Source organism: Heterobasidion irregulare (genome assembly GCF_000320585.1).
Source record: "Heterobasidion irregulare TC 32-1 unplaced genomic scaffold scaffold_03, whole genome shotgun sequence".
NCBI classification, from domain to species: Eukaryota; Fungi; Basidiomycota; class Agaricomycetes; order Russulales; family Bondarzewiaceae; genus Heterobasidion; species Heterobasidion irregulare.
The window spans coordinates 3033681-3057400 of NW_009258199.1; the positions used below are offsets into that span (position 1 = coordinate 3033681).

The 23720-nt window shown below is 46.5% G+C and overlaps 12 protein-coding genes across 12 annotated transcripts; 9 read left to right on the plus strand and 3 right to left on the minus strand.

Annotated features, from left to right (window-relative positions):
• Positions 1-5095: 5095 nt before the first annotated feature.
• HETIRDRAFT_103290 (uncharacterized protein) lies at positions 5096-5573 on the plus strand (the record flags this gene model as incomplete). Its single annotated transcript, XM_009546131.1, has 2 exons — positions 5096-5444; positions 5512-5573. 2 exons carry the CDS (start codon positions 5096-5098, stop codon positions 5571-5573), a joined length of 411 nt encoding a protein of 136 aa, XP_009544426.1.
• A 444-nt stretch (positions 5574-6017) lies between these two features.
• HETIRDRAFT_244220 (uncharacterized protein) lies at positions 6018-6320 on the plus strand (the record flags this gene model as incomplete). Its single annotated transcript, XM_009546132.1, has 1 exon — positions 6018-6320. A coding segment is annotated over one exon (303 nt), but the record flags the coding sequence as incomplete, so codon positions are not given.
• Positions 6321-11615: 5295 nt separating this feature from the next.
• On the minus strand, positions 11616-11807 carry HETIRDRAFT_312161 (uncharacterized protein; the record flags this gene model as incomplete). Its single annotated transcript, XM_009546133.1, has 1 exon — positions 11616-11807. A coding segment is annotated over one exon (192 nt), but the record flags the coding sequence as incomplete, so codon positions are not given.
• A 124-nt stretch (positions 11808-11931) lies between these two features.
• On the minus strand, positions 11932-12138 carry HETIRDRAFT_313998 (uncharacterized protein; the record flags this gene model as incomplete). Its single annotated transcript, XM_009546134.1, has 1 exon — positions 11932-12138. The coding sequence occupies one exon, from the start codon at positions 12136-12138 to the stop codon at positions 11932-11934; it is 207 nt and encodes a 68-aa protein (XP_009544429.1).
• On the plus strand, positions 11960-12661 carry HETIRDRAFT_408708 (uncharacterized protein; the record flags this gene model as incomplete). Its single annotated transcript, XM_009546135.1, has 1 exon — positions 11960-12661. A coding segment is annotated over one exon (183 nt), but the record flags the coding sequence as incomplete, so codon positions are not given.
• A 153-nt stretch (positions 12662-12814) lies between these two features.
• HETIRDRAFT_408709 (uncharacterized protein) lies at positions 12815-13518 on the plus strand. The gene has a single exon (XM_009546136.1). The coding sequence runs from the start codon at positions 13093-13095 to the stop codon at positions 13291-13293; it is 201 nt and encodes a 66-aa protein (XP_009544431.1). The 5' UTR covers positions 12815-13092; the 3' UTR covers positions 13294-13518.
• On the plus strand, positions 12821-12985 carry HETIRDRAFT_416442 (uncharacterized protein; the record flags this gene model as incomplete). The annotated part of the gene is made up of 1 exon (XM_009546137.1): positions 12821-12985. One exon carries the CDS (start codon positions 12821-12823, stop codon positions 12983-12985), a length of 165 nt encoding a protein of 54 aa, XP_009544432.1.
• On the plus strand, positions 13333-13485 carry HETIRDRAFT_416444 (uncharacterized protein; the record flags this gene model as incomplete). The annotated part of the gene is made up of 1 exon (XM_009546138.1): positions 13333-13485. One exon carries the CDS (start codon positions 13333-13335, stop codon positions 13483-13485), a length of 153 nt encoding a protein of 50 aa, XP_009544433.1.
• A 1407-nt stretch (positions 13519-14925) lies between the features above and the next one.
• HETIRDRAFT_444349 (uncharacterized protein) lies at positions 14926-18510 on the plus strand (the record flags this gene model as incomplete). Its single annotated transcript, XM_009546139.1, has 7 exons — positions 14926-16402; positions 16686-16769; positions 17204-17340; positions 17396-17806; positions 17943-18078; positions 18111-18281; positions 18329-18510. The coding sequence occupies 7 exons, from the start codon at positions 14926-14928 to the stop codon at positions 18508-18510; spliced, it is 2598 nt and encodes an 865-aa protein (XP_009544434.1).
• Positions 18511-19796: 1286 nt separating this feature from the next.
• Positions 19797-20250, plus strand: HETIRDRAFT_382459 (uncharacterized protein; the record flags this gene model as incomplete). The annotated part of the gene is made up of 1 exon (XM_009546140.1): positions 19797-20250. A coding segment is annotated over exon 1 (429 nt), but the record flags the coding sequence as incomplete, so codon positions are not given.
• HETIRDRAFT_473535 (uncharacterized protein) lies at positions 20221-21321 on the plus strand (the record flags this gene model as incomplete). Its single annotated transcript, XM_009546141.1, has 1 exon — positions 20221-21321. Exon 1 carries the CDS (start codon positions 20323-20325, stop codon positions 21319-21321), a length of 999 nt encoding a protein of 332 aa, XP_009544436.1. The 5' UTR covers positions 20221-20322.
• Positions 21322-21812: 491 nt separating this feature from the next.
• Positions 21813-22545, minus strand: HETIRDRAFT_408710 (uncharacterized protein). Its single transcript, XM_009546142.1, has one exon. The coding sequence runs from the start codon at positions 22450-22452 to the stop codon at positions 22195-22197; it is 258 nt and encodes an 85-aa protein (XP_009544437.1). The 5' UTR covers positions 22453-22545; the 3' UTR covers positions 21813-22194.
• Between the last annotated feature and the right edge of the window lie 1175 nt (positions 22546-23720).

Sequence of the window (23720 nt, forward strand, 5' to 3'; positions counted from 1 at the left end):
TTCAATTAGCATGCCATCCATGTCAACTACTGTATTCACAAGGACTAGGGCCCAATCTGCCTAGTAGATGTACTCTTATTTTTTTATTCCTTTTGTTTTCATCTTTTTCACTGCTTTTGTTAGGATCATGTTCTAACACATGCTGTACATATGGATAGAAGAGAAAGTCAGGTGTCTCACAATAGACTTAGATGTTGACAACTAGGACTGTGCCTTGACATGCATCTAGGCATATGACTTAAGACATGATCATGAGCTATGCATATGACTTGGACTTGGGCTGTTTACCATTTATATGCTGATGCATGAATGCTTACAATATTATGACTCATCTATTCTCTCCTCTTATGTGGCTTACTGATGTTAATTGTAATTAGTTCCTCGTTGCATATTGTTGTGGACAGATATTTGATATACTTATTATACATAATTACATCAAACAGCCATAGAGTTCAAACTATAACTGTGGATTACTTAGCATTTAGAAGCAAGGACCATATTTCTATCTAGCCCTAAATAGCATGTATTATAAATAGCAGAGCTAAGCTTCTTATAAGATCAGCTTGTTCACTTTATATACATCTTGATTTCTGCACTGCACCCAGTATCTGGCTCTCTTCAGCCCATGCATCATGAACTCTGTTAGATCATCTAAAACATACCAAGTCTAACAAAGCACTGGATTTATCTTACAGCCTTAATCACCCTCTCATCTCTGTGACTTATCAAGAACTCACTGCCTACCAAGTCATCTATTGGAATCCCTTGGAAGTCATCTATTGTATTAGAGAAGATCTCCCAGTCCCTGACAAACATCATCCTATTATTAATCAGCATCTTCTTCATCTCTTCAAAGATAGGATTAACAGTAATCAAGACTTTTTAGTATAAGCCCAAAGATAAGCAATAGTCTTTATATGTTAGGCTGTCACAATTAGCCCAGGGACCCCATCTTAGTGCATCAAGTACATGAGACAAGCCTAGCAGCTTAACAGCTTCTATCTCTATTAGCCTATGTGCTTAAAGGGCCATGATCTTCTCAGCACATGCCTTCAGGATAGGCTTGATTTTTGGCCATTGCATGAAGAATGCTGCTTTGAAGTCCTTCTAGATGGCATTATTGGCTAGGGTTAGTTTATCATTGTACTATTTTTCTGCTTAACTGCCAGATTTTAGGTACTGGCCAACTCCATTAACCTTATGGCAATTTGTAGTTTTCTTTATGAATCCTTGTTTGACTTGCTTGATGAAGTCACCTAGGTTCTTGCTGCTATAGTTGTCACTGTAAAACTATGTGAAGGATGAAGAGGTTAGCATCAAGTATTCATGGTCAGGCCTGTCTATGTCTGAGAAACTGGAGGAGGGAGAGGTTAGGAGTGTGTGCTTGTATATAAGGGTAGGCAGGGATGTAAGCAGTAGTAGAGGTGAGGGTGAGGGTATTGGTAAATTAAGGTTAATTATGGTAGAAGGGAATGAGGGAGTTTCATTAATTAGGAGGGATGAGAATGAAGATGGAAGAGGGGTATAGTCTGTTTCTGTAAAAGAGAAGAGGAGCAGGCTGGTGTCTATGTCTATAAGGGAAGTCATGCAGAAATGACCAGATTTGTCATAGGTGGGTGCCAGGGTAAGAAGTGGGGAAGGCTATCACTATGGAGTTTTGTTTCTGATAGCAGTGTTCTAGGGTGTGGTCTGGTACTGTTTTCTCAGTGGTGTTCTCAACAGTGTTCTTAACAGTATACTAGGTTGTGGGTGTTAAATTCATCTGGAAAAACACTCCCTTGTATTAGCTCCGGATTATATCTAATAGTGTCTAAAAGTATCTAAAAGTGTTAATAGTATCTAAAAGTGTCTAATTTCCTAATTGGGAGCAACACATTGTGAGCATTGGATTGGTTTCTAACTTCATGATATTAGCACTAATTCTATATTAAGAAGTCTTTAGTTATTAGTAGGAAATAGTAAGTACTACTGCTCTATCAGTGAGAAGGTAAAGATGTCGCACATTCTATACTATTTTAGCAGATTACTCTCCTTTATATATGCCTATACCATTATCTTGTAGCTCTTTTGCTGACTTTCCAGCTGCTTTTATAAGGGATATAGAAAGAGAGAAATGTGCATTGATGCCCCTAGCCACTTTGTTGGCAGCTTGGCAGCTGCCACAAGAGGCTATAAAGACCTAGGTACCTTGTCCTTGCACACAAGATCATTAAAGTTGTCATTGTTAGCCAATGCCTGCTACTGGTCATTATAGTATATAACATGTGGGTTGGACTTAGGGATATGCTATATGCAGCCTTATAGACCTTGTCTATTAGTATAGTGGCTAATACTGTCTTGTGCAGCACACAATCATCATCACTATTGAAACTACAATTTTTAGCACTATTTATATTGTTTATTGCCTTGTTATATAGAAGATGCTCAAACTTGGTGTTTTCCTCTAGCTATTAGGCTGTGGAAAAGACAGTCATATTGGTATGTGGTGCCAGAATGATATATTTGCCTGCCATATAGAAAATATATGCATTAAGCATATTAAGATTACCTCCAACAATCTTGTGCTTATTTATATATAGGCATGCCATACATATACCCTTGTCCCCACCCTCTACCTTACTAGTGGCTATTTGGAAAACCCCTTTCTCTTATTGGATCTTAATCATTTATAATCATGTTTTTGATCAAATTTGCAAATTCAGGTAGCATTGTCTATACTAGTAGAGTCCTATTGAATATTACACTCAATCATAGTTTTACACATTCTCAGTCCAAATTGTATAAGTGCCATAATTTATTTTTATCCTATATAAAGTGTATTATTGATTTTCCATTGGTTTATTATCTTCTTAGCTGGTGTTTAAACTAAATCCTGAAAGACCTGATTTTTTAGGTATTTATTGACCTATTTATTTATAAGATAGAGGAAAGATAAATGTTAAATAAAATCAGAGATGTTGAGGTTGCCTATATTATGTCTACTTATTTAGATTACCAAGTTTATATATTAGACCTTGTGGCTTAGTGGCTTAGAGCATTTGTCCTAGGTGCTTGTATACATGAGGTTGTTGGTTCAATTCTGGCAAAAGGCAAGTTTGTTATAAGGTATATTCTGTGTTTAGGTATTGAACTAGTGCTCTAATAGACATGACTCTATAAGAAGGCTATGAGAACTGTGATGCTTGATTTATTATGATTTTTCCGAAATTTCAAGTTATAATCTATCCTAATAATTCCTAGTTTAGGAAAATTACATCTAATTAGAACAGGTTTAGAGGGGGGGTAAGCTAAAAATGTCTAATCCTAATCATTCTTAATTATGCATAAATAGAACTAACTAGAGCTTAATACAAAGGGGTGGTTTTCCAGATGTTGTGCTATTGTCACTAGATAGACTAGCCAAAAATGAAAGCATGGTAGTGGTGCTTCTCATGGATGCACTAGTGCTACAAGCTATCTATGACACTAGCCCTAACCCTATGTCACTTCCTAATCTCTCTATCCTCCTATTCCCTTTTCTTGTCTAGTCTTATCACACCTTGTCTCATTCTCTAGCTCTGTTTTCCTTTCTGCCTAGTATGGAGTTCCACTACTCCACCACTACACTGATATACAGGGTCTGCAAAGCTGCATATAGCACATCCCCAAGCCTAACCTATATATTGTGTCCTATATTGACTAGTAGCAGGCATTAGCTGACAATGACAACTTTAATAATTGTTATGAACCACTTACTGTACCTTTTTTTGCTTTTACCACAATCTATATAAGGACACACAGGACCTTTCTCCCAACTATACCTCACGTTCCCAATCCATTGCTACTTGGTCTGTGCCCTTGCTTGTACATATTTATAAACAACTGTGGCACAGTAAGGGAAGCCTTAGGCTATCCACTTCTGTCCAATCTAAGAACTGCTGTTAACCAGTCTTCCTTGATTCCAAGACATTAGCCTGATCAGCTTCAATCCCTTCATATCTACCACTTTTCTCATTATTCCACCCATGATGGTATTGATTTGTGGCCTAGGAATCTCTCATCCCAAACAGCCATTTGCGACATCTGGATAGATTGCCCTAAATCCTACTCCACACCCCAGCTTCACTTTTCTCTTCACAGCAGAACACTGGCTATTTACATATGGCACTAGGCAGTCCCAAAAGACAAGCGACCGTCGACCGTAGCAGTTACTATACATTTCGAGTGAATGATTGGGCAATTCCACTTCAGTGTGGGTTGCTTCAGGTTGTAGAATATCTCTATCTGGTAGTCAACCCAGTAGAGGTATGATCAAAACAATTGCGCTTGACATTATCTATTATACAATACCTTATGATACCTGGCCAGAAAGAGCTGATATTGCCTTGATCCTCAAACCTTGATCAGGTTGAGGCTAGCATGGGCTTTCTTGATCGAATCATCACAACTTCCAAAGGAAATGAAATATCAGGAGAAATTTGAAAGGAATCTGGGTTTACATAGATGGACAAGATAGTGGAAAACCTGTTGATGCTCCACTAGTAGCCTAGGAAGACGGAAAAGCACCCCTCAAAACAATAATCACCCCAACCTAAACCAGGCCCACACTACCCCTGATCGATATTCCTACAGGAAACACACCAGTTGATATTCCCAAAGAAGATATCGAAGAAGAAGTTATCCTAGCAGGAGTATTAACCCCTGTAGACAATAAAGATTCAGAACCAAAGCCAGGACTAAGCAACCCAAGATGCCCAGACCCAAACCCAGATCCAACACTAAGCACAGGAGTAACAGATGCAAACAACAAAATGTTGGACAAAGGAAACAAGCTGAAGGACTTCAATGGAACCAGGTTAAAATACCAAGAATGGACAAAATCTTGATGGTACTATCTTACATAAAAGAAGGAATGGCCTCGCTGTTTGCCCAAAAATACTACTTTGACAGAGAACTTCGAGAATATAAGGCCACAGAGACCAAACCTAAATGGGGAACATTCAAAGAATTCCTAAAGAAACTAGCCACTGCATTCAAAGACGAAAGTCTGGAACAAAAGGCATGACAGAAACTGTTTACCATGAGAATGGGAAAATGCTCAGCAGATGAATTTGTCATGGACTATCTTATGACCACCAGAGAAAGTGGATTTGACTTAGAATCCACTATCGACTACTTCTGCCAAGCCATACACCCAGAAATTCTCAAACAGATCTACAGACTGCCAGAAATGCTGACCACCATGAACGACTGGGTAAAATACACCAGAAGATTTGATAACCAATGGAGGGAACTTCAGAGCATAAAAAGCTCGGTCCATATCACTGTACCCCATCGTAACAACCCCTTCCAATATGACTCTTCAAATGCCCCTGCCTCCATGAACAACTTAGTTGTACCCATGGCCATAGATGCTGTTCACACCCTTCTCTCCAATGATGAACGTGCCAGACTACATGCAGAGGGTGGATGTTTTTACTACCATCAACAATGACATATAGTGAGCCAATGCCTAGCTAGGGTTTTGTCTAGGGTATATGAAGGGGGAACTGGACATGTTTAACCGAGTAGTGGAAAAGTGGGGAACCGCCTAGCTCAAACTGGTGGAACACTGGCCAGCAGAGAGGAAGCTATAGTAAAGTGCTTTTGGCAAGAGCTCAGAGCAGTAGCAAGACAACAACTCTGAATGAAGGTAGAAGCATGGCGATGACTAACCCATTCCGGGCTAGACTTGCAGCGTGCCAAACCTATACATTTGGAGAGAATGCACTTGTACATCAGAAGGAGCCTAAGGTTAGCTGAGAAGAGGTCCAGAGGCCTATAGGGAAAATAAGGTAGGACGAACAAGAAGCACTCCTCCAAGAACTAAGCAAGCAAAGCAAGCGAAAGGAATCAGATATGGATTTTTAAACTGGCCTATATCCTTAGTGTACTATAGGCCCACCCAGACCTTTTATGTAAAAATAGTTGTACAACTCACAAAATCCAATCAAAAATCATCTATGCATATAAACGTGCAACTGAAACACAAAAGGGGAACCACTGAAGCAAAGGTACTAATTGACTCAGGAGCAGAAAGACTTCTCATCAATAAACAATTCTGCCAAGAACAAAAAATACCACTTCAAAAGATCAACAGACTCATCCCAGTATTTAATATGGATGGTACTGCCAATAAGGGAGGAAAGATCACAGACAAAGCATGCCTATTGACAAGAATGACGAACGATAAAGGAAACTACCACAATGAGCAATGTGAACTCCTAGTCACCAACCTAGGAGGAGAGGACATCATTTTGGGAATGGACTGGCTACATGAACATAACCCACAGATTGATTGGGTAAAGAACCATCTCATGCTCTCCTCATGTTCAACAATGTGCCTAGTCAACAGATGCAAATTCAGTATACAAGCACAAACCCTCCCACAATGGAGAAACATAAGAACCATCGGATACTCAAAAATAGAAGATGAACTAGAAAGAGAACATAAAGATGAAGAGTTCTTTTCTGAATTCTATGAAGAATAGTATAACAAAGATCCATTTGAAATACACCTACTTAAAACCATCTATATCAGGACCACCCACAGCAAGTCACAGAAACTAGCAGAAGCAGCAAACAAGAAAAAGGATGAATGTACAATAGAAGAAATAGTTCCCACGTACATCCTCAAATGTTTTGCTAAAGTTTTCAGCCAGAAAGCCTCATAATGGCTCCCCGACCACTCACAATGGGATCACAAAATTGACATGAAACTAGGATGGGAACCAAGTGGATGCAAACTGTACTTCTTGACAGAACAAGAAGAAGATAAGCTGTATGAGATATTACAGAAACACCTAAAACAAGGAACTATAAGGGTGTCTAAATCTCCACAAGCCTCTCCATTCTTCTTTGTAAAAAAAAAGAAGGAGACCTCAAACAGGTTCAGGATTACAAAAAACTAAATGAGTGGACAATAAAGAACAATATCCCCTATCCCTGATTGACAATATAATCAGAACCATCACAAAATCAGGAGCAAAAGTATTCTCAAAATTTGATGTCAAATGGGAGTACAATAATATTTGAATTGCAGAAGGAGATGAATGGAAAATGGCATTCCTAACAAAATTTGGCCTATTCAAATGCCTTGTCATGTTCTTTGGTCTCTGCAACTCTCTGGCCATGTTCCAAACCATGATAAATATCATCTTTCATGACCTTATTATTGCACAAGTTATGACTGTATATATGGATGACATTCTCATCTTTACTAAAACAGTGAAAAAACACCAACAAGTGACAATCCAAGTAATGCAGATACTCTTGGACAATGACCTATTCCTAAAACCCCCCAAATGCACATTCAAAGTAGACACAGTTGAATACCTTGGCTTTATCATCTCCACAGATAACATAGCCATGGACCTAGTTAAAGTTGAATGAATCTCCAAATGGCCAACTCTAACCAACCTAAAGAAAGTACAATCCTTCTTAGGTTTTGGAAACTTCTACCAGAGATTCATCAGGGACTTCGCCACAATAGCACGACCCTTAAATGACCTCACAAAGAGGAACTCCCTATTTGCATGGACAGAAGAATGGGACAAAGCATTCGAAACACTCAAACACTGTTTTACATCAACACCAGTACTAATTTACCCTAGTGGGAACTGACCATTCCAACTTGAAACCAAAGCATCAGACTTTGCATCAAGTGTCATCTTGTCACAAGAAGTCCCGGGCGATGGCTGGCATCTAGTCACTTATCTATCAAAGTTGTTCAATGTAGCCAAACAAAATTATGACATCTTCAATAAAGAACTACTAGCCGTTATACATGCCCTAGACCACTGGCGCATTTACCTTGAAGGCACACAATACCTATTTTAAATATGGTCAGACCATAAGAATCTTCTTTACTTTTCAATGGCCAGAACCCTTTCCCGCCATCAAGCATGGTGGGCACTCCTCTTATCATGCTTCAACTTTATACTAGTGCATAAACCTGGAAAGGATTGAAGAAGAGACAAGGAGGCAACTAGAGAGTTTTGAAGAAGTAACACCATCCATGCCATCACCTCCTTAATCACCCTCTCCCCCACTTCTAATCCATAAGGGAAATGAAGGAGTCATTTTCCCTGACAGAAAGTTGTATTTGACTGCCCCTGTTGCATACCTCATGGGGCTTATAGAAGGATCGCCAAGCACAGAATTCATATTAGGACCCACTTGGCCAGAGATACAGAGAGCATTGGAGATCTTGGAAGAAGAAAGGGCTTTTGTGTGACATACGCAAAGGGCCTTACAGATACAAGAAAGGACTCTTATTGCCTGTATCAGCGCAGGCAAGAAAAAGCTTCTGAGGCCCAATCATACTGAATACCTCTGCAACACATTTCACCCCACTGATGACCTCACTCCTGCCAATGAATACTATATACCATCTATGGATGTGGTATTTTGTGCCTTGTCTTCAGCTTCAAATGGAGGTCTGCTTCACCCGATGCTAGGGACTTTTCTCACCAGCCCCGATAGAGGAGTCTATAGGTTCACACATCTTTTCCCTCGTTTTCAAGCCATACCTCTGACTTTTGGCCTCTGACACCCACCCACATACACCAGACCCCCCGCCATTGAATATAACTCCAGTAACTCTAATGCACTCCCTCTCGTCAAACGCTGCCATGATCTCTGAAGCAAGTGACCTTTGTCAGGTAAGATATTAAACTGCCAGGGCAGATGACAGTTCAAATCTGTTGGGCCAGTACTCACTGCCACAATGAGAAGAGAGACTCAGTTCTAAGATGTAGTCCCCACATGGTTCTAACAAGGTGAGGTATTATGGCATCTGTACTCAAGGGCTATCGTGCCATGGCTCGGCAGTGGGCAACAAGAATTAGTGCCCTAAGTATTATTCTTCTATGATTCATGACTCCACACACATTGCTTATGTTTTTCTTGAACTTTTGCCTACCATCTCTGGCATTGATGGCCTAGAAGGGGGGGTGATGTTATGAACCGCTTACTGTACCTTTTTTGCTTTTACCACGATCTATATAAGGACACATAGGACCTTTCTCCCAACTATACCTCACGTTTCTAATCCATTACTACTTGGTTTGTGCCCTTGCTTGTACATATTTATAAATAACTACAGCACAGTAAGGGAAGCCTTAGGCTATCCACTTCTGTCCAATCTAAGAACTGCTATTAACCAGTCTTCCTTGATTCCAAGACATTAGCCTGATCAGCTTCAATTCCTTCATATCTACCACTCTTCTTATTATTCCACCCATGACGCTATTAATTTGTGGCCTAGGAATCTCTTGTCCCAAATAGTTGTTTGTAACAATAATCTTGTGTGCAAGGCCAAGGTACTAAGGTCTTTATAGCCTCTTATAGCAGCTGCCAGGCTGCCAACAAAGTAGCTAGGGGCATCAATGCACATTTATCTTTTTCTATGTCCCTTATAAAGGCAGCTGAAAAGTTAGCAAAAAAGCTACAAGATGATGGTACAGGCATATATAAAGGAGAGTAATGTGTTGAAACAGCATAGAATGTGCCAGATCTTTATCTTCTTACTAATAAAACAGTAGTACTTACTATTTTCTACTACTAATTAAAGACTTCTTGGTATGGAATTAGTGCTAATATCATGAAATTTGAAACTATCTTTTTAGCCACAGAAAGAGGTAGTTCCCAATTTGAAAATCCAATTCAATGCTCACAATATGTTGCTCCTAATTAGGAAACTAGATACCTTTATATGATATCAACACTTTTAGATAATTTTAGACATTATTGGATATAATCCAGAGCTAATACAAGGAGGCGGTTTTCCAGATATCAATACTGTCTTATACAGCATATAATCATCCTTGTCATTGATATCATAATTTTTAGTGCCATCTATATTGTTTATTACCTTGTTATATAGAAGATGCTCAAACTTAGTGTTTTATTCTAGCTATTAGGTTGTGGAAAAGACAGTCATGTTGGTATGTTGTGTTAAAATAATATATTTGCCTATCATATAGGAAATATGTGCACCAGGCATATTAAGATCATCTCTAACAATCTTGTGCTTATTTATATATAGGCATGCCATACATATACCCTTGTTCCCACTCTTCACCTCACTAGTGGCCATTTGGAAAACCCCTCTCTCTTATTGGATCTTAATTATTGATAATCATACTAATCTGAGCTAATTATGGCTAATTATTCATAATCATGTTTTTGATCAAATTTGCAAATTAAGATACCATCGTCTATACTAGTAGAGTCCCATTGAATATTATACTTAATCATAGTTTTATATATCTCAAATCCAAATTGTATGAGTGCCATAATTTGTTTTTACCCTAAATAAAGTATATTATTTATTTTCTATTGGTTTATTATCTTCTTAGCTGGTGTTTAAACTATATTCTAAAAGACCTGACTTTTTAGGTATTTATTGACTTATTTATTTATAAGACAGAGAAAAGATATATGTTGAATAAATTCAAAGATATTAAGATTGCCTATATTATGTCTATTTATTTAGATTACCAAGTTAATACATTAGACCTTATAGCTTAGTAGCTTAGAGCATCTGTCCTGGATGCTTGTATATATGAGGTTGTTGGTTCAACTCTGGCAAAAGACAAGTTTAGAGTAAGGTATATTCTGTGTTTAGGTATTTAACTAGTGCTCTAATAGACATGACTCTATAAGAAGGCTATAAGAACTGTGATACTTGATTTATTATTATTTTTCTGAAATTTCAAGTTATAATCAATCCTAATAATTTCTAATTTAGGAAAATTATGTCTAATTAGAACAGGTTTAGGGGGGGTAAGTAAATAATCCCTAATTCTAATTATTCTTAATTATGCATAAATAGAACTAATTAGAGTATAATACAAGAGTGTGATTTCCTAGATATATGTGGCATGCTGCTATTAGATGTTAATATACAACTTTACACATACACTAACTCAGTAAGACCAGGTCAAGACCTAGGTTGGACTTCTAGTCAGGTCAGAGCCTCGATCTTTTACTAACCTCAGATTGTCAGTCAGCTACCAACACTGTCCATAGCTACCATGTGTGACCAATACGATAAGTGCTTACTATTACAAACCGCTATGGGATGGTCTACAGTTGCAGACAAGCAAAGTCAACAAAAAAGAAAAACAATTATAATGGCTGACACACCTAAAATTTACAAGATCTGACTACAGATTTAGACTCAGGAAGTCAAAAGACTTCTAAAAATACCTTTTTTGAGATTTTCCCACAAGAAACTGGGACCTGCCAATTTTTTCATGAATTTTTACAGGTGCTAGATGCTCCCAAAAAGATACATGTAACCCCATGTGAAGTAAACTAGTTGAGAACTGCCTCAATGCTTATCATCATACTTTAAGAAACAGTGTGATGACTTTTCTACTTGTGAATAGCTCATTCTACCACCTTCCTGGTCAACCCTCTGCAATATGCATCTATAAAATGCCATAAGCAATTAAAGAAGTGATGAATAACCTCAACAGGACAATTGTTGAGGCATTTAAGTGCATGCTTCTTCACATCATCAAACCTCTCCTTATAGACCTCACAATACCTGTACTTAACAAAACCCCAGTACTGCCAAAAAAAGGGAATCAATAAATAGAGAGAAATAAAATTGAAAACGGCAGAATAAGCAGTTTACTTATCATCTCAATTGGGTTGAGCTCACAATGGAATTTTGGGAAAAACATACAGATGTGACCATGAGCGGTAATCTCTGGTTCAAGAAGAGAGACTTGATTCTTGACATTGGCCTGGTTTAAGAGAAGATGAGCCATGCAACAATGCTCATTCTTAATTGAGCACACTAGCAAGCACTTGGCCCAGGGAACACCTTACTTCACCTTGGCTAAGCCACATCCACGCACGGTGGGCGGGCAGGGTTTCCCACCAGTCCGCTGTCCATTTTTATTGAAAGCCATGCAGAAGGCCAGTCCAAAGGCGCAGTTCCAGGGTGTCGCTAATAAAACCAACAGGAACACTGCATCCACAGATAGTATTGAGGCCCACCACTCTGGCGCACACAACCTCCTCAGCAAATTCAATCACGATCACCACGACCTTCCCACTGCTCATCTTTACCTCAACAGCGTCCACACACACCACGGCAATCATATCGGCCATGTCTCCCCTCACACCCTCGCACTCCTTCCACGCACCCCACAACTTCCTCATGTCTAAGCACCTCGCGGTTCTTCGCCACTAGGCGCCACACGTCTGCAGTGTTATTGGCCCATTCCTCCCTACAGCATCCACCGCCACGCACCGCATCCTAGCATGCCCTTGCTTGCACCTTCCGTGGGCCTCTGCATCGTCTTAGATGCCACTGCGGCGCCCGACAACTCTGCACTCGACCCTCTCATTCCGATGCTGATTTCAGCCCCAACGCTTTTCACGCTGTCTACACCATCCACGTCTCTTATCTCGACACCTGTGTTTGTCTCTGTGCCAGTAGTGTCCATTCCAGCCCTGGAAATAGTCACTGCTCCTCAGGATATGCGACCTCACATCCCCCCGGCCAACGCCAACATGCTACACCATCGACAGGGCGCCGACACCTTGCGCGCGATGCACCATCTGAACAGCCTCGCATCGATGTGGGCTGCATTCTTTTGACTCGTGCTTGTGCATCGAGGACGATGATGCAGACACACATGGTGGCGGCGCTGGTGTCGAGCCAAGGCAATTTTGCACGCAACTTTGCTGTCGTGTCACCGGAGTGCGAGTTCATGGACCTGCATATCAGCTTCGCTTTCCCTCTGTGTCTGATGGGGTTTGTGTCCGGCGCAACCTCACAATGATGACGATGACGCCCGCCACTGCTAATCAAGATGAAGAGGATGATGGACGGCGCAGAGGAGATGATGCTGCTCCTAGGGACACATTGTGCACTGTATGCGTTTCCGGCAGAGGACATAGCTTAGGGCTCCAAGTCCTTCTCAATCTAGTCTATAGTTTTTGAAGGTCCTCGCAGCATATGAGGGGACTTGGCGTGTCAACTCATCTTCACCCAGTGCTAGAGCATGAGTTGTTAGCGGAGTTCGAAATAGCCGAATCAGAAGCTGCGCCATGACAGCGGGCTCACTTCAACTTGTCCTCCAACACCCATCACCGTCGAGTGGCGCGCTTGGCCTCCCGTTCCATCTCGACGATACCTCTAATCTAGTATGCATCGATTTCCGTGACAAACCACCCATTTCCATAGTCTCTGTGTCTGGTACGAGGCGCTCGTCGTCTGCAAATTTACCACAGTCACCTTTCGCGGATTAGAGAGATGCTGCATATTACTCAACAGACTTCTCACTTCTGATGATCATAAGACATTCCATCAGTATCGTCTACTTATCGACCAAGTTTGAGACGATTCTGGTCATCCTTGAATGGCGGTATCGCGTAGACATGGGCCCAATGAATCAAAAGCTAGGAGCAGAGGAAGGCTTTGTCTACCGGCCAGTAAAATAATTCCCATTCTGATGAGATATATGCACGAATGAAAGTTGCTAAGACCTCTTTTACAGAAAGGTCACTTGACTCAGGCAGCTCGTATTGTCGCCAAAATTGCCTCATACCACATGGCATCGTTTGCTACAAGAACACAACGCTCGGTACGAGCATAGAAGGGGCGAGTCTTCTGATAACTACACTTACCCTGCGAGGAGTCGTCTAGAGATTTTACAAGCAAGGCCCTAACAGAATGCTAGAGCATGCAAGCATTCCCTTCAATTCGCGCCCAAATTAACAATGAGCAAAGCCTGTTCATTGTTCGTGTGGTGGCCTTCTCGAGGGTTTGATGACCATGTGAATGCCACCGAAAATACAATCTGAATTTCGAGTTCTGGCAGATAGGGGAGGACTTCGATGATGGACAGAAAACGACAAGTATGAAGGAGATAATAGGAACCCGAGCGAAGTAGAGAGGAAGGCTGGAATGCAGGAGGAAACTGAACATAGAGGAGGGTCAAGAGCGAGGAACTCGGTCCATCGCCTAAGACCCTCAGTTGGTGGCGGGCAGTAAGGGTTTGAACGGGTATACAGGAGGGTGCTAACCACCGCGCTCGCCTGATCGACGGAATCATGGAGATCACAGAAGGATACCTCCGACGAAAGCGATAGTACGAACCCAACGCAAGTTCCGTCGACAATTGTGCGGGTCTTTTTCCTCTCGATAGAAATTCGGTATATTTCGACAAAATGAGCGATGTTCAAGCTATCGATCAGGTGTCGAAATGAGGCGAGGATATAGCCTGGTTGTCTGAGGACGGAGATTGATATTGTCTGCGGATGCAAAGTAGACACCTGCGAGTCCTAGCTCAACAGCATCCTGGTGACGAAACATTTCACCAGGCGGCGTGTAGCTCCGACAGTTTCATGACCAATCACACACAAGTAAAAGGGGACCCATATTCAACATTGCCACTCGAATCCAACAACAATGGACCCCAAATTCGGTTCTGCGCATCCATCCCATATGACTCATCGTGATGGTCGGCTCGCCTGCCCTCTCACACGCCATCAAGCCCGAGAGAGAACGATGCCTTGCCAAGACGCTGTGCTGCAACCACGGTTCTTGAGAGGAAAAGGGGATAAAAATGACGCGGAGGAACGTGCCTTAGCGTACCTGCGAGCGGTTTGGGACAAGCGACCATGAATCTCATAAGCGGCTAGAAGATTCGAAGTTCGAAGGCGAGTGATCTTCCATGATGCGGTTCACGATGGCACGATCCCTAAAATCAAGCGCCGTGATGCGCCTACAACTTTGAGACGCAAGGCTTGAGTTTAACTGACAACACAAGAAAGCAGCATGGTACGATGATGGAAGGTCCCGTGCATAGCAGATAAAAATATGGACAGGAAAGAAGATGCGTCTGGAGAAACCAAGCGAAGGTAAACCGACTGACAACCATGTTGACCGCTATGTTCGAGGCCATTCCTCTTCACTGTCAGGGCGCGTATGTTGCGCGCAACCGTGGGGGACGCCATGTCCCCCAAGACATAGCTGGCTACAGTCAGCCCTATGATGCGCGCCTGCGCTTCAGATCGTGCGAGGCGGGCTCGCTGCTCCCTGTCATGTCTGCCCACCCCGACCCGTCGTTCTTCACCTCCCCCTTCCAGTTCCCCGCGACAAACCCCTTCGCCCTACCAACATGGGCATCCTCATCGACGCCGGTACTTGCCCTTCATCTCCAGGTACCGCATGCGCGCGCACTGACTCCCACGTCCGTCCCTGACGTACAGAAAGGGTCGCTCAGCCCCTCCCCAGAAGGACTCCAATCCCCCGTCATCCCCGCCGCACCTCTCAACACCGCCGCACCCCTCAACACCGCCGCACCCGTCACCCCTGCTGCGCCGGATATCGTCATCTTCACCGCTACCCCAGCAGTACCCACCACCCCCGTCGTCCCCGCCACCGATGTCATTCCGATGGAACGCGTCACACCGACGAATGCCCAACGTTCGAAGTACTCGGCATTGGAGGGCGCCGTGAGGCCCCTCACGGGTCCTTGTGTGGATATGGCGCGCACCGTCATCGAGGCGCGACTCGACCCGCGGTGGGACCCATCGGTCTTCCGGCGGGAGACGAGAAAGCGAGGGGTGGATGCGCAGGAGCAGTCTTCGCCGAAGAGGGCAAGGGTGGAGGAAGGGATGGAAGAGGCGATTGCAGGGGTGAGAGCGGAGGGGGCCGTAAGTGCAGATGAAGGGGAAAATGGGAAGGTGAAGGCGAGGCAGCTCGACAGTGGAGCGGGGAGCGAGAGGAGTGAAGGGGCTTGGTCCATGGAGAGCAGGTTCAGGCCCATCGCGCCCATGCCTTCGCCGGGGCCAGTCCATGCAGCTGGAGGGCTGCACCCTATACTTATGGTCGTTCCACAGGTGAACGGCAACGCCCTCACACAACACAACAATACATCAACAACGTCCACCCACAGGGTGGACAACCCCGCAGGTGAGTTCGTCGTCGAGCCTGTACCGCTGCCTAGCGGAGGGCCTTCGACATCGACACCTGCGGATGACGAAGACGAGGCTGGAGAGCCCGAGGATCACGATCAAGATGGGCACCAGCACCAGCTCGGAGACGAGTCCAGCCTCAGCAAACGTGAGGCCGCCGTCGTGATCGACGAGAAGATCTACGGCGGGGACCCACTGCGCTGCCTCGCGTGCAACAACAAGTCGTTTGCGCGCAAGTACGATCGCAGACGCCACGTCGTCACCGTCCACTACCTCGGCAAGATCCCATGCGACTGGTGCGATCTCTTCTTCTACGCACGCCGGGATGGGGTCACTCGTCACAAGGACGAGAATTGTCCAGCCAGGGACTTCGAAGATCGGCACACCAACCCAAGGAGATGGTTCATGGCCTGGCTGACCGGAACGTGTCGTAGCAGTAGGCGGAGGAGAGGCAGGGCAGGATCGTCGACGATGGCGAGCTGAAGCTGAAGGTACGCACCGTTTCTCTTGCCTGCTCTTGCATCCATTCCTTTCTCTTTTGTTCTGCGCCCGTCCCTATGCTTTCACGACTATCCGCATCATCATCATCGATCACACATTCGTCGTTGCCTTCCCTTCCACGATATCTTTGCTGTTTTCTTGCCCTCCGCATTTGTCCCGGATCGATGCGGATGCGAGAGTGTGTCGGATGCCGATGAAGCTGACGATATTTCCAATAGGGATGATTATTCGCGGTCTTGCTTCTGTCTTGCTCGACTTGCTCGAACTAACAGGCGGGGGTGGAGTGACTGTACTGAGTACTCGTATGTCACGCGATCCGTGATCTCGTCTTTACTATTACTGGCGCGTGAAGGGCTTTTTGCTCCCAACTTGCATTCCTCCTCTTATCAACGACGTTTTTGAATCCACGCCTTGTGTGTTTATTCAATCTCAGTAGAGTTTTATTCAAATCTCCCTTTTATACCTTCCCGACGAGCTGTAATTTCCTTCCCGACGAGCTGTAATTTCCTTCCCGACGAGCTGTAATTTCCTTCCCGACGAGCTGTAATTTAAACAAGATGTTTCGAAGACTTCGTCTGGGTGCACTGATCAAAATCGAGCTGGTCCTGGCCCTCCTCTCTTTTCAGCGTTTCGGAGTGAAGGACGCTCGCACTTGTATTTCCCCTTTGTGCACGATTGTTTCGAAATCACATCCATGTAATTACGTCTCATGTACCTGTGTCTGATTCTCATACAGTTGTATCTCTATTTCCTTCTATCATTTTTCTCAACAATCCAGAATTAAACAAATATCCACAAAACCCGTGTGCACTGAACAAAATCGAGCTGTATCTCACATTTCCTGCGCACCGCTCCTCCCCTTCAGAGGGAAAAGTGATCGAGTGGCCGTGTCGATTGGGGTGATTTATACTCTGTGCTTCGCTCGCAGTGTGGGTCCACCGTACCACACTCCTACGCAAACCGACATCAGACGCGCCCATGTTTTCCCACTCCACAATTCTGTAACGTCCGTGCAAGGCCGATCGAGTACCTCTATCGCAGCGTAAAGCTTTTTCTGGCCGGCGGCACATCTTTGGACACAGAAAGAGAAGAAGACAGTGCCTATCGTTGGCTTGTCTGCGGCACTCAACTCATCAACGGCGCTATGTCAAGCGGCGGAGTACCAGAAAAAGGGAGGGGACAGCCGAACCAAAAGATAGTGTCAGGCTCCGGCGACCCGGCCGCGTCAATGTCATCATGCGTGCAAGAATTCGACAAAAGGCAGCATCCCGCTACTCAGCTAGGGAGCCTCACGATTGCGAGGGCGGGTGGACCGGTTGTGGTTCGAGATAACGCTATGGTGTGATCGACGAGACGATGGAACTGAGGGAGACCCGCTCTGGTGCGCCGAAAAGAAAGACAGGGTGGGAGCGCAGATACGACTAGAGTCGCGAGTATCCACTGCGCAGGCCTTCCTTGAATGTCCGCTGCTATAGGTCTCGCCTGGTTGTCTCGCGTCATGCATAGCGGAAGCAGCACAGCTAAGCAAAGAGGAAATCGCCAATAGGACTGTACCCGCAAACATTGTGCAAGTGTCGCGGGGGGACGACCGAGGCTTGAATACGCTGTTCCGTCCATAATTGTCGTCCACACGTTGAAGACAGGGGCTGAAGATTACGATATGGAGGTCGCGAAGGCGAGAATGGGCACACAAGCGAGCGAGAGGGAAAAAATGAAGGTCAACACCTGGGGAGCGAGAGAGGTGACCGGACTGAGCAGAAGCGACGGCTGGGAAGAAGATGATCTTGAACAACGGATCCACAGATGGCACAGAGGTAAGCACTCGGATTTTTTGACGTCCAGAACCAAGGTACATGCACAGATATTGTACATAATCTTGACATGAAGCTTGGATGCCCTGTGAACCGAAGAGGCTCAGGCTTGAGTCTTGAACAGCGTCTTCGTTTGTGTGCTTCCAACGACGGGACAATGTGGACACAATATAGCAATGATCAGAGCGAGGTCCAAGCTGGCACCGTTCGAATGACAAGATACGACGCGTAGCTCCGACGATGACTGATGGAACACATGGAAAAGTGGACCCATATGTGGCCTCGCCACTCGAATAGACCGGATTGGGTGTTATGGATCTGATCTCTTGTTACCCATTACGATAATCGGCTCGCCTGTCCTCTCACAAACCGTCAGCCCCTTCCTCCCTCGCGACTGGACAAGAAGCTATGCTGATGAAAAAAAAAGAAGTGAACAAACAGACGCAGAGAGACGTGCCTGAAAGAACCTGCCAGTGTGGACAATTAAAGACACGCGCATCATGTTGATGTCGTAAGCGGCTAGAAGATGCGAAGTTCGAAGGCGGGTGATTTGCCATGATGCCCTTCGCGATGTCACTATCCCCAAAATCAGGCGCCCTCATGCACCTACAGCTTCGAGAAGTAAGGCTTAAGTCGAATTCTTGAGATCGGAGAGAGTATTGGCGCGAGAATTCAAGGCAAGATAATATGTGAACAAGCGGGTCAGATATGGACGAAACAGATATTTGGTCTTCGAGGATCGCTAGACGAAGACCGACTGACGGTCGTGTTGAACGCATCGCTACCAACGGGCTCCAAACGACATCGTAAGCGGGCTCCCACGACATGGGTAAATTCCTCCTTGTCCTTTCCTTGTCCCGGATGACTTGTTCCCGCCATCAGAAGACCTGCCCCATCCCGACTTCAAAGGTGACATGGGAGTTGATAACACACACACCCCAGAAATGCGTACCCATATGATCAATAGAACACGTCCTTATCCTCAGCGTGGACATGAGGCAGAACTTGCCTTGCACGCACGACGCTGTCAGAGGCAGTGCTCAGTGCTTAATAACTACTGATCCATAGGGCGCCGCCTTCGAACAATGGCGAGGCCTGCCCCTGGTTCCGAAGGCAAACCTACGAGGCGGCAGAAAACTGCTGTACGTCATCAGAGAACAAGACATGATGTGCGCACCGTGGAATCGTGCGATAAGTCGATTAGCGCTCACCGTGAAGAGGGTATATCTAGATGGCCTGACGAGCGGAGGAGCTTCACAATTGACTGCTCCTTGGAGCCTCCTCGAATCTTTCTTCCCATTCACCAGCCGGTGTACAACCCTCCCCACACCTCTACAAACGCGACAAGCATGTCGCGTCACGGGTCCGGTTGGCCTTCCTGGACACAGGAAGAATTGTCCAGTGCGTACATGTTCCTCACGGCTTGTCAATGTCAGTGACAAGATCTGTGTACAGCTCCTGGCGCGGGGCCCTCAGGGTCCCGATTCAACAACGCTGAGCAAGAGCTCAGTGAAGATTCACAGGTAAATGTCCTTTCTCTCTAATGCATTGGTGGTGCCACTCACAACGAGCCGCTCTTCTTTACTGCCAGGACGCGCATGTCACGCGTAGTCGCAGGGGACTCCATGTCCGTAGCAGTATGACTGGCTACACCCAGTCCTCTGACGCGCGCATGCGCTTCAGGTCACACGACACGGGCTTGCATTTCCCCACCGTATTCGCCCACCCTGCCCCATCCTTTGCCACTCACCCTTTTCCATTCCCCGCTCCCATCCCCTTCTCCCTTCCTACCTGGGCGTCCACCTCGACGCCAGTACTGGCCCCTCATCGTCGAATACCGCATGCGCCCTCATCGACTCCCACTCCCGTCCTTGAGATACCGACAGGGCCGGTCAGCCCCGCCCTGGAAGAGTCCCCGTCCCCTGCGACCCCCGCCGCACCTCCAACTACCGCAGCCCCCGCCTCCTCTACCGCCCCCATCACCCTCGTCGCCCCCGCCCCCGATGCCGTCTCTGCCCCCGCTCCCGCCCCCGACGCCATTTCGATGGCGTGCATCATACCGACCGACGCACAGAGGTCGACGTACTCGGCGCTCGAAGGCGCCGTGAGACCCTTCACGGGCCCTTGGGCGGTCATGGCGCGCACGATCGCCGCGGCGCGCCTCGACCCGCGGTGGGATCCGTCCGTCTGGCGGAGGGAGACCAGGAAGCGCGAGGCGGACGCGGAGGAGGCGCCGTCACCGAAGAGGGCGAGGATGAAGGAAGATCTCGAAGGGGCGACTGCCGGGGCGAACGTGGTGGGGGGCAAGAGGGAGAGTGAAGGGGAAGAGGGAGAGATGATGGAGATGGAGATTGGGACTGGTGCGGTGAGTGAGGGGAGCGGTGGGACTTGGTCCTCGGAGAGCGGGTTCAGGCCCATACCTGCCCCGGGGCCGGTCGGGGCAGCTGGAGGGCTGCACCCTAGACTTGTGGCCGTACCACAGGTTGATGGCAGCGCCCTCTACCAACACAACCATACATCAACAACGTCCACCCACAGGGTGGACAACCCCGCAGGTGAGTTCGTCATCGAGCCTGTACCGCTGCCTAGCGGAGGGCCTTCTATATCACCATCTGCGGGGGACCAGGAAGAGGCCAGAGAGCCTATCGAGGACGGTGACGACGAAGACCAGCTCAGGCTCGGAGACGAGACCACCCTGAGTCAGCGCGAGGCCGCCGTCGTGATCGACGAGAACATCTACGGCGGGGACATCATGCGTTGCGTACCATGCAACAAGACCTTCCGCCGTAAGTACGACCGCAGGCGACATGTCGTCACCGTCCACTACCTCGGCAAGTTCCCCTGCGACTGGTGCGACATGTACTTCTACACGCGCCGCGATGGGATCACTCGGCACAAGAAGGGGAACTGCCCAGCCAGGGACTTCGAGGATCGGCACACGAATCCATGGAGGTGGTTCACAGCCTGGGTGAACGGACCTCGTCGTGGCGGTAGGCGGAGGTGGGGCACGGTAGGATCGAAGAGGCGGAGGAGGCTGAGCTGAAGGTACGCACTGTCGTCTCTCGCCTGCTCTCCCTCTCGTCTCCTTCCCTTTTGTGTTCCGCCCACACCTACGTGGTCGCTCCACGTCACTTCCGAGTCGTTGCCATCGATTACATGGCTCCGCAGAGCTCGCTTGGAACTTCCCTTTCGCGACATACCTGATGATTTGTTGCCCATTGCTTGTGCGCTCGGATCGATGAGGGAGACGAGTGTCTGAGATGAAACTGACACTGTTGTTTGTCGTAGAGTTCCCACACGACCGTGCTTGGCTCGCCGCCGATCTCGAACCTGGCGGACTGCAGCAGACTGGAGCAAGACAAGCCTGTAGTCGTTATGTAAGGTGGCCGTCGAGCTTAGTGTCAGCACTTCGGCATGAAGGAAAGACTCTCGCGCTCATATTCCCCCCTTTTTGCACGATGTTTTCGAAACTGCATCTCGTTTACTTGTGTCTCATTCGCATAGATTTGATTTTGTATTTTTTTCCGTTTTTTTCTCAGCACATTAAAATTTGATAAATATTCCCCAAACCCAAGTGCACTGAACAAGAGCTGTATCGCACATTTCCTGAGCGCCGTTCCTCTCTTTCAACGATCAATTGAGTGACCCTGCTGACCAGATATAGTTTCCATTCATTGCACGTTGCGCGCAGGGTGAATTCATCGTACCGCCCACCAAGTCTCCTACGCAAACGTAGGACAGACAAGCTTGATCCACATTTTCTCGTCCACCAAATCTGTAACGGCCTTGCAAGAACAAGTGAGCACACAAATCACAGCCGCAGAGTTTGGATTATCGTCGCCACGTCTATGATCACAGGGGAGACAAAGCGGACGCGCGTAGCGCTGAGCGCGGCGGAGCAGCAGTGTTGACTCGCTCATCGGTGGTGCCATGTCGATCTAGGGAGCACTTGACGGCAAAGTGCCAGAAAGATCATCAGAGAGTGCAGGCCCCTAACGCCCAGCGGCCTAGCCATGCCAATGTCCGCACGTATGGATACAGTCAACGACGTGCTTGAATGAGCTGCATCTCGGCATTCAGCAGCAGAAGGTATCCATTCTGACCGAAGTAGAACTGGAGAGTCAAACTGCTCCTGTTCTACAGGCGGAGGGACTTTGGAGGTGACATCAGGCATCTGCGGACGCTGAAACTAGAGCTTCGCGAGCCTCAAAATTACGAGCTCGGGGTCACCGACTGCGTCTCGAGACGATGCTGTGATGTGGACCATAAGACAATGCATATAAGGGAGGAGACCCGTTGCATGACACCGCGTGCAACACAGCCTAGTGCAGATACGACCAGGGTCGTGAGTATCCACTGCGCAGGCCGTCTTTGCGCGTCCACCGCTAGATGTCTCGCCTGAGTGCTTCTTCGCGTCGACCCTAGGGGAAACAGCGCAGTTACGCGAAGAGGAAGTTGCGAAAGAAGAAGTACATGCAGACATCGCGCAAGTTGCGCGGGTGGACAAGCACAGCTTGAGTGATGTGGTCGGTCCATAATCGTCGTCGACGCGTTGAACACTGGGACTGCAAATTACGATATGGAGGTCGCAAAATTAAAAACGGGCACGCGAGCGAGCAAGGGAAAAAAAGGAAGGTTAGCACCTGGAAATCCCTGCAGAAAACAACGGGACGAGAGCAGCGAGAGAGATGGCCAGACTGGGCAAAAGCGAGGGATGGGACGGAGACGATCTTGAAAAACGGATGCGCAGATGCGCAGAGGTTAGATGATGGATGATTTGACGTCCAGAACAAAGGTGCATGCATAGAGGCTGCACACGGGTTGGAGGTGAAGTTTGAATGCCCTGTAAACCGGGCAGGCTCCGGCTTGAGCCTTGAACAGTATCTTCATGTGCTTCCGACCACGGGACAATGTGGACACAAGATAGCAATACTCAGATGCGAGGTCCAGGCCAGCACCGTTCGAGTGACAAGATACGGCGCGTAGCTCCGATGAAACATACGGGGACCTACGGGGACCCACATATGGCCTCGCCAGTCGAATATACCGCATTGGGTACCATTGATGAAATCTCTTGGTACCCATCTCGATAGTCGGCTCGCCTGCCCTCTCGAACGTCGTCAAGCCCTACTCTCCCTCGCGACTGGACAAGAAGCTATGCTGCAAGTGAAGAATGAAAAGAGGACAAATAGACGGATGATTTGCTATGATGCCCTTTGCGATGGCAAATCCCTAAAATCAAGCGCCCTGACGCGTCTACAACCTTGAGAGCTGATTTGAATTATCCAGAATTGGCGCGAGAATTCTGACAAGATAATATGTGAACAGGCGCGTCAGATATGGACGGAATAGACATCTAACCTTTGAGGATAGCTGGACAAAGACCTGACGACAGCGTCGAAGGGATAACTACAAGTGGGCCCTAAACGCCATTGTAAGCAG

Coding starts and splice junctions, on each gene's coding strand:
- HETIRDRAFT_408709 (XM_009546136.1), top strand. CDS start 13,093: ATGACAGCGGGCTCACTTCAACTTGTCCTCCAACACCCATCACCGTCG.
- HETIRDRAFT_408710 (XM_009546142.1), bottom strand. CDS start 22,452: ATGCCTGATGTCACCTCCAAAGTCCCTCCGCCTGTAGAACAGGAGCAG.